The 9298-nt window shown below is 41.5% G+C and overlaps 1 protein-coding gene across 3 annotated transcripts in view; it reads right to left on the bottom strand.

Annotated features, from left to right (window-relative positions):
- Positions 1–4606: 4606 nt before the first annotated feature.
- Positions 4607–9298, bottom strand: part of map3k13 (mitogen-activated protein kinase kinase kinase 13) — a 43897-nt gene continuing 39205 nt past the window's right edge. For all 3 annotated transcript variants that reach the window (XM_015386110.1, XM_015386109.1, XM_015386108.1), the window contains 4 exons: positions 8442–9195; positions 7375–7442; positions 6927–7218; positions 4607–6298 (listed from right to left, as the gene is read on the bottom strand). In XM_015386110.1, coding sequence (XP_015241596.1) covers positions 6197–6298; positions 6927–7218; positions 7375–7442; positions 8442–9195 — 1216 coding nt within the window. In that variant the 3' untranslated portion in view covers positions 4607–6196. The remainder of the gene's footprint in view (positions 6299–6926; positions 7219–7374; positions 7443–8441; positions 9196–9298) is intronic.

The following is a 9298-nucleotide window of genomic DNA, read 5'->3' as shown; positions in this document are numbered from 1 at the left end:
TGAAGGAGTTTAAAGAAGCAAAAGCCCTTTATCAGTCAGGCTGTCTGATGAAGTTTAAGTGGAAGCTTGCAATGTAAAATAATAAAAGATCATGTTATATCTATCATAGCCTATAAGTCTGCCAAATATTGTAGCTTTGTATGGATCATAACAAAGAGCATTTAAAGTCCACATAACTTTCCATGATGCCTGTCCTGAGGGTCTTAAACACGTCAGGAGTGTCAAAGTCTCTACGATCCTTTTGTCAGCGTTTCCAGAGCTGCAACTGGTGCAAAGCAGCTGTGTAGAAACATATTTGCTCTTTTCCAACGCAGTCATTAGCCCTGCAAGTTAAACCACAGGTCAGACTGTGCAATTTTTAGATGCATTATATATAAAACAAGAGCTGCATTTAAAACTTAAGGATTGGGGTTAAAGATCATGGCGGTAAAGACAGAAGCTGAGGATTTGACTAAAGAAGGAGAGCTCATTTGGAAATGTTTTCCAGAGTTATTCTGCTTCTTTTAGAGGAAAATAGCAGCAACCAACAGTTCATTTGACATGTAGAAATGTTTGATCATGAACAGGACGCCAAGATTCTTAAGCCAGCTCATTTGAGGCAGAAACTTTCCTTTGGCTTGGAAGGGAAGAGCAAGAAAACCACACTTCTCACAATCTTCCAGATCTCCAGCACCCTGGCACATGCTTTCCCAGGGAGGCTGTGGAGTGGGATCCCCCTATAGTTCGAACACTACCCAGTCCCCCTTCTTACAGAAGGGAACCCCCACCCCAGTCTGCTAATCTAGGGGCCCTGTCCCATACCACCACGGGATACTGAAGAGGAATATCAGCGATGACACCCCCCAAACATATCCTGCGACCCGAGTTAGAGCGGATCTCATCCGCCTGTGAAGCTTTGCAACCATGACGTTTTTTGAACACCACTTGACTTCAGCCTGGGTGATGAACACGTCTCTTCTTTCTCAATAGAAGGCATGCCATCCTGGTTGAGAGTATTCCTTCCATCCTCTAACAATATCCTCATTAATGTTCAGCAGCTCCCCACCCCCGCTGAAAACAGAGTTAGCAAAGCACCGCTCCCCCCTCCAGAGGAGGTGGACAGTTTGCCAGAATTGCTTTGAGGCCTACTGATAGTATGTCTCCACATGGAGAAGAAAAGTTTCCCAGAAACAAATAAGAAAATCTGAATGTTAAAACATTATTGCATTCACACCCCTTCCCTCCGATGTTTCACTTTATCTCGTTACAACCAGGAACATCGTTATTTTGTATTGGGTCCTATGTTCACAAGTAGACAAAAAGTAATTCATGGTTTACAAGATTTTTAATCAACAGAAACCTAAAAAATTAGGATGTGGATCTTCTGTTGATTTGCTGTCACCTTTATTTAGATACAGCTGAATAAAATCTAGTACAACTAAATGTCTTCAAGCGGTACCCAATTAGTATGATTTAATCTGTTTATAAATATACCTGTCGGTTACTGCCGGCATTTATTAAAGATTAATAAACAAACAGCATCATAAAAAACAAGGATTACAGCAAACAGGTTGAGGGAGGAAGCTGGAGGTTTGGTTATGAATAACCTAACTATTGAACATCCATGATTAGATCACATGAAGACGTAAACAGATCAGCTTAACATCTTACAGGCCAGGAAAGGAGAGCATTAATCAAATCTGCAACTCTATCATCACAGCTGTTAATCAAACACTCTACATATTCAGCATTTAATAAGAAGTCCAGTTTTGATTTTCCTTTTAACCATGTATGAGACAGCTAACTTGCGGAAGAAGGTACCAGAATTTATCTGTTAGGCCAACATGAAAATTCTACAGAAGGTCTGTAGGGGGAAAAAGAAACAATCCTCCTGAATAAACCATTCCAACATTAAAACAAGAAGATGGTGGCATTGTTCTGTGGAGATGGTTGGAAATGGAATCGATGGAAAAATATAGTGCAATCCTGAAAAAAAAGAAAAAACTAAAGAGGCAGAGACTTGAGAAAAGGGAAGAGGTTCAAATACAATCAGAGTTGTAATGTGAGAGTTTATAGCAAAAGGTATTTTTTGTAAAACAGCCTAATCAAAGTTCAACCCAAAACATACCAGTAAATAAAAATATGAGGAAAGATTCTCATATTCATATAGACAAATCTTAGACACCCCTGAACTAACACAGGAAACCTAAATTAAATATATATATTTATAGATTAATGATGGATTAATAATGCAAATTGTGGAACCTATTACTTTTTCAAAGCACTGCATATGCATTCCCTGTTTTTTTTATGATAAAAAAAAAGACATACTATGGTTTTGTTGGTACAGTACATCAGCATTTATTCCATGCAACTTGTTTGCTTTGATTTTATTTTCCTATTGCACTGTACACTGAATAATACAGAAAAAAATTGACAGGATTGGTTGATCATAATGCCATTCAACAGGGAAGAGGGTTGGAAATGAGAGAAAACAAAATAAATAGATGTCTGCTAAACAAAATGAGGCAATAACTGTTACAGAAATTCAGACAAGTATTTCAGATTTTGATTACAAAAGCAAAGAAGGAATCACTGCAGGAGAAGAAAACTAATAGTCTCCCTCCATGTTCCCTCTGGTTCAAACACCCTGCTGTGACAGAGGGGATTCCTAACGACCTACGAGAGGCTGGAAAAAGCTGGAGGAACTAACGATTCTGCTAACTACTTCTTTAATACTTTAAACTATGATGATTAATCTAAAGGATGAATGGTTCATCTGCAGCTGATCCAACCAGATGCTGCCCTCTTCCCCACACCCATTCATTGTGCTTCCTTCAAAAGGAGAAACCATTGGTCATGACATTTCTGAAGCTGCCTGAAATTAAAACAATACTACTCCTGATGACTTATTCCAAATAAATTAATTTCAATAATAATGTAGGCCAGCTACAAAGAGGAGAAAAATAAAACAATAAAAAGATCAAAAATTAAGTTAAAACTTCACAACAATCATTCTTCACAGGATGGGCGCCAGAGAAGACAAGTGTTATAATCAGCTCGGTCAGATTACACAGGGTTACTTCACATGTACGTAAACAAAAGAGAAGAAGGTAGATGGAGCCTTTTTTTTTTAAAGCTCTCAAGCTCATTTCATCAAGATTCATCTTCCTGCAGTAGTGTTCAATACTGATACAAACATCACCTCCTCCTGTCCGAGCGCTCGGCCTCTCAGCTGTGCAACAGTAACGAAAGAGGACAAAAAAAAAAAGTATCACATTACATTTACATCGGATTATGTACAGGATTAACACTGAGATATATGGTTGGTGAAAACCAAGGGTAGCTTAAAGCTCTGAGGCCTCTGGCTTGTGTTCCTTATGCAGATTCACAACCATCCTCACACACGTCTGATCTGACATCATTTAACGTTCAAGACCATCCCCATTGATGGGATTATTACAAATGGGGAACCCAGACCGGGATTTAAAAAATAATAATGCTTCCATAAATGCAGTATCTCTTTTTTATTATTAAGATGATCAGATGAAAAAAAAGTTGTATTGCTTGGATTATGAGATTTAAAGTAACAGAATAGGAGGAGTTTTCCACCAGAAAAGGCAAAAATAAGCATGTAACTGTCGCCATCTAGTGGCAGCTGATATATTGCTGTAGTTCAGCAACACAAAACCTGAGCATCCTACCTCAAAAAGGCAAGTTAGGAATAAAAGAGGAAGGGATCAGTTATAAAATATATTCACTCACTGCTCCCCTTTAATCCCCCTGTCACCATGGTTACATCCAGCCTGCTGGACTTACCCCGCCCCCCACCCTCATTTGTCACCTGAGAGCCAACCTGATGTGTATTATTGCTTTTCAGCTAACAATATTTATGAATGTGTCTAAAAAAAGTGGAATATCATCAAAAAGACAAATTATTTTAGTCAATTAATTAAAAAAGTGAAACTAGAATCGTTAAACACAGAGACTGTGTCTGAACAGCCGCCCTACCCCCTATATAGAGCACTATAGAGGGGTTACGCTATGTTACATGAGTGTTCAAATATTTAGTGGATGAAAAAGTAGTGGATTCAAAATTTCCCACAATGCACCCTCAAAAGTAGTGAATATCCATGGTCACCAGACAAGCAGATATATCCCAGAAAGAGTGGGGTTTGTTTTGGAGGTCAGAGAGAACAAAGATGGCGCAGACACCGTGTGGGGAGGCGGAGTCACATGACCAACGGGGGGGAGAAAAGTAGTGATCATCTGTCCGAACGGTAAGTTAACTGAGTTCACTATAAAGTCCACTAAATAGTCCCCGCACTATATATAGTGATTGAGGGATTTAGGGGTTAGGGTGGATGTTCAGACACAGCCAGAGTTTCTTATTTTAACAGGGTTTCTGCAAGTTCTAGTAAATTCCACCTAAAACTAAGAGCCTTTCTTAGTGGTGTAAATTCAATACCTATAGGAATAAAGCAAAAAACTGAACAATAAGAAAGTATAAAGCAGAATATAAGAAGCCAGCTGGGTGCAACAGTTTAATCTGAAGGCCTTTATGTTCATTGTGAATGAACTAACTCATAAGGTCTTAGTAAGAGAGTAGGACCTTTTAATTAAGGGCAAAAGGAAAGAATATGGATGTATATTCATTCATTTTGATTGACTTTTCATGACTTTTTAATTCTGTATTGCTGTTTTCCTCTTAATGCTGTGGTTGTTGCTGCTGTGCACCTTTTCTGCTTTAGTTCTTCCTTTCACTATACCTTCATTTTCATATGTTCTCTCTGGGAAGCTTCAGCAGTAACCATGTACAGCTTTGCCTGATAGTGGAGGTTGTGCCATCTCATATCTTATTAAAAATAGAATTATTTCAGAAACTGCTATGAAAACATATTTGAACAGTTTTAGTTTTAAATCCAAATTAATAAAACTGAAAGGATATAGTGACTACAATGCTGACGGACGTTGACTTATTTAGGGGTGTAGAACCTCTTTTTCATGACATTCCTTTTTTACAGAGACGCATCTGTATCATTATGGATCAGCCTAAAAAAAATAACACTGCAAGAAAATGGTAAGTGGTTGGCTTTTACAAGCTTTAGGAAAAAAGAAAAGTAATAATTAAAAGAGATACTGCATTTGGATTGCAGCTAAGAAACACCTACAGAACTAAAGGGTTGAACATCAAGGCTTTTCTGTAAGTTTTTGTTTTTCTTCTTTTTCTCCTCCATGGTCCTTTTATATTAATATGTGCCAGTCGAAGAACATTCTTTCACACGATAGTTGGTCCAGTCCAGTTTCACAGTCCTTGAGCGATCCTGAGATGAGACTTGAAACTGCAATGTCTGATGGTTAGGGGGGCTTATTCGCACCAAACAGTGGTTGTGATGTCTGTTTGCTGATGCCGTGTCTTTGTTTTTATCTCTCGGACGAGTCGTCCTCATTGCTGCCTGCTTCTCTGCTTCATGCAGTCCTTGTTAAACGTTTTGCATCTTGCTAGCATGCTCTAATAGCTTTGAAGAGAACCTGATGATGACACGCCTATCGCCATTTTATTTTATTTTCTTTTAGGGGTTACCAGTTGCATTTGCAAGGCGAGTTGTTCATGCTGGTGTTGACAGTGTTTCCGTGAGCTCATTGGTCCCTGTTTCGGCCAAAGTCCTGACAAGAAGAAAGCAAAAAGGATGAGGGATACCGGGATCACTGCGCTGTAAACTCAACGAAGAGGTGGCTTTTGTTTGTTTTTTATAGAAAGTACTGACACAGAGATTCTCAGAGCAGCTGTAGCAAGATGAAGGCCAGTAGCGCTGCTGGGAGGCATCGGCCCCTCCACACGTCCCCCAGCTCCTTCATCTAGTGGTAGTATCTCACTAAGACACACTAAATGTGTCTGTTGTTTTTGTTTTCTTCTCTGTATGAATCAGAGAATCCTGAATTTCTTTTCAAAACTCAGACAAAAATAAATTAAGAACATTAAACTATCTACATCATCATTCAAAAGGGAATCCCTGCCATGAGTTTGCCTGGATGCAATGACGGGGGTTGACGCTTTGGATTAGGTGGGGGGGGTTACGTTGGACTATAGGGGGAGTTTTGTTCACTATGATGTCCTCTTATTGCTGTATTTTCTGAGGAGCCCTCTAATCAGGACACGGTGGCCACCAGGCTAAATTAAAAACACAAAAATCGATCCGACGCCCTGCAGGCACTTTCACCACGACGACGGAGCCCCGACTTTGTTGTTTCTGATGGTCGTATCGGAGCACTCTGCCTCTGATGAGTCACAGTCCGAGTCCCCGAACTGCAGCGGGTTCTGCACATAAAATAAGGTAAAAAAAACAAAGCATGAGTAATGATTCAACACGATGGAAGATATTTGTTCTATGGTTTAAATACAAATTGTTGTGTTTAGTTGAAAACCAAACGTTGTTTTGAATAAATAGTTTGGGTTTTTATTTAAAGTCACTGAGTAAAATATAATTATTTGCACTTCAAGCCAGCCATCTTGCTCTTAACTGGTTGTTTTACGTTTCTCTCAGATTCTCTTATTTTTTTTGAGGAGTTTTAATTAATTCTTCTTTACGGTTCAAGCAGGTCAGTAGTCTTATGTTCGGCTGCAATAGATTAGCTGCTGTGTTTATGATCGTTATGCTGTTTGTGATCCACTCTGATCCAGGTTTAGATGGCTTCACATTCACAAAGGAGTTCACGGTTGGCCTGACGCTGCAAATGCTCCTGCTTCTAATCAGCCCTCCACCACAGTAGTAGATAGTTTTAGGTAAGTAGGTCATGAGCCTTAATGGTTTCAAAGACAAAAGAAGAACAAATGGCCATAAAAATTATTGTGGTTTAGGTAGAAACTACTTTCAAAGCAGTTTCGGATAATTTGGAGTCTTTTTTTTTTCCGTTAAGTGCAAAAATAAAGCTACAGCTTCACTGACCTCATAGCTGTGTTCGTCGGAGCACAGTTTCCCCAGTGAGATCTGCGTTTTCACCCTGCGCACGGCGCACTCCTTGTCGGAGAGGCCGTCGGATTGGGTGGAGATGTCGATGGGGATGTCCGGCGTGTGCGACAGCAGCTCGTCCAGGTGCTCCTCCTGACTGGCGCTCAGCTTCTCCAGAGGTCCGCTGTGCGAGTGGTCGCTGGTGTTTCCCTCCTCCCCGTCAGACACAGACAGGTTCTCTGAGCTGAAGGTGGAGTAGGACTGGAAGCTGCTCATACAGCGATGGGGTCTGCAGGCATTCATGGAGAAAAATAACGTTTATTTGAGTCGCTTAGTCTTGCTTCATTCTGGCTTCGTCTTTATTATTATGTGGAAAGGTTCATTTGTATGGATTCATTTAACAACATTGAGATGCGATTAAAAGTCAGTTTGCAAAGTATTTTACCTCTGTCGCCGTGGAAACTCTACTTCACTGTCCACCTCTCCCTCCTCCTCTTCAGATGACTCATCACCCTGACAAAAAATGGCAGCAATGCCCGTTAATACAGACAGGCAGACACACACAGTACCCTAAAGTAAACACACCCCACTACTTCACATTACTACCTTACACTAAGCTGATTGTTAGTTTAAGAGTCTATCAAAAGTATTCATACCTCATAGGTGTTTCTAGATTCTCTGACCTTACAGCTAGAGGTTTGTATTGGATATCAGAGGGTTTTTTGAGGGAAAATAAACAACTTTTTATAAAAGAGTGACACAACAGAAAATTCTTAATGGTTCCTGGACATGGATGTCACAACCAGCTCTCCACATCTCCACACAAACATGTTGTGCCTTTAATTCTGTGAAAAGTAGCTTCAGTTCACTTAGATTGGATGAGGAGCGTCTCCAAACAGCAGCCACTGATGCAGGACTGGATTTTAATCATCAGTCTCAGGGATCTAAAATATTTCCCCTATTGCACTTTATTTAGTAGAAACACATCCCTACAGCATGACACTGCCACCATCATGTATTACCTTTGAGGTGCCCTATTTAGAATGATCAACTTTGATCATTTTCCGCCTCACATAGCAGTTAAGAAAGTTTATTTTGGATCAAATCTCAGAGGAAGATTTACTTTCACACGGCTGTAGCGTTCTCTACTAGCATGAAGCAAACTAGTAGGTTTACAATCATTTTATAGTTTCTTTGAAAACTGTGAACTGAACCAAGAGATGTTCATTGCTTTGGATATAGTTTTACAACCCACTCCTCTCTAAACTTCCCTGCAGCTTTATGACAATGTTTATTCACTATTGTTACCAAACACACACCTGAGATCCTCACAAATCATTGTTTTATTTCCCAATTATAGACATATTTAATCTGGATTCTGTTCTTAAAATCAGTTTCCTTCTGCTACAGAAAAAAAACCTGAGGAAAACATGTTAAAATTTGTGATTGTGTTGTCACAACATGGGGGATAGGGGTGTGAACCCGTCGGTAGATTGATTAAGGGACGCTCACCTTTCTGAGGGGTCTGAGGGTGCGGGGCAGAGCAGACGGCAGCGGCTGTTTGGGCTGGGTTAGCTCCTGCTCCTGCAGGGAAGTGTTATTAGTGTCCTCTCCTTTTGAGTGTGCCTCTTTATTAGGAGGTCCCAGACAGGACTGGTTGCTTTCTTGGGTGCTGAGCAGCGAGTAGTGCGGCAGTTCTGGTTGGCTTAGTGTGGGAGGGGTCTCCTGACAGTGCAAGCAGCCGGGGAGAGGGTGGGCCTGGCAGCAGGGGCATAACAAACCAGCACCTGGTATGGGGTTGGAGCTGGTGGAGGAAGTCCGCTGCCGTGTGTCGGCATCCACGGCTGTGGAAATGAGGTCGGGGCTGGAGTCAGAGACGCGGCGCTGCAGGTGGTCGGTCTGAGGGCTGCGGAGGGCGGCAGCGGGGCCGAAGTAGCGCAGATTGTTGGCACAGTTGACAACGGCCTCCTCGCGGCCTTTCAGGGGAAGAAACTGGCCCTCAGGAGGTGGGTGGTGGTGGTGATGGTGGTGATGATGAAATGGTGTCTCCTGCAAAGACTGGGTGTCTTCTGAGGCCCCGGCGATGGACTTCAAGGTGCCGGGGAACTCGTTGTGGCTTCCTTTGCTGTTAGCGCGGCGGTGGCGGGGCTTGCTCCTGTAGCGGGATTTCCCAGGGGGAGTGGAGACTTTGGGGCTGCCTGATAGAGGCGATGGTGAGGGGAGGGGGTCAATGCTGGGGATGCCGTCAGAGCGCAGCAGGTCCGGCCTACAAGAGACGCATTTAGAAAGACTGCTTTAGTTTATACACGATGCAGCCACATATAAACATCGGTTACAGACTTTCAATGCTGATTGGAAATTTACAGTCA

The sequence above is a fragment of the Cyprinodon variegatus genome, unplaced genomic scaffold (genome assembly GCF_000732505.1).
Source record: "Cyprinodon variegatus isolate N-32 unplaced genomic scaffold, C_variegatus-1.0 Scaffold356, whole genome shotgun sequence".
Classification (NCBI taxonomy): Eukaryota; Metazoa; Chordata; class Actinopteri; order Cyprinodontiformes; family Cyprinodontidae; genus Cyprinodon; species Cyprinodon variegatus.
The sequence above is the reverse complement of the archived record's forward strand: the minus strand, read 5'-3'. Positions and strand labels throughout refer to the sequence as shown.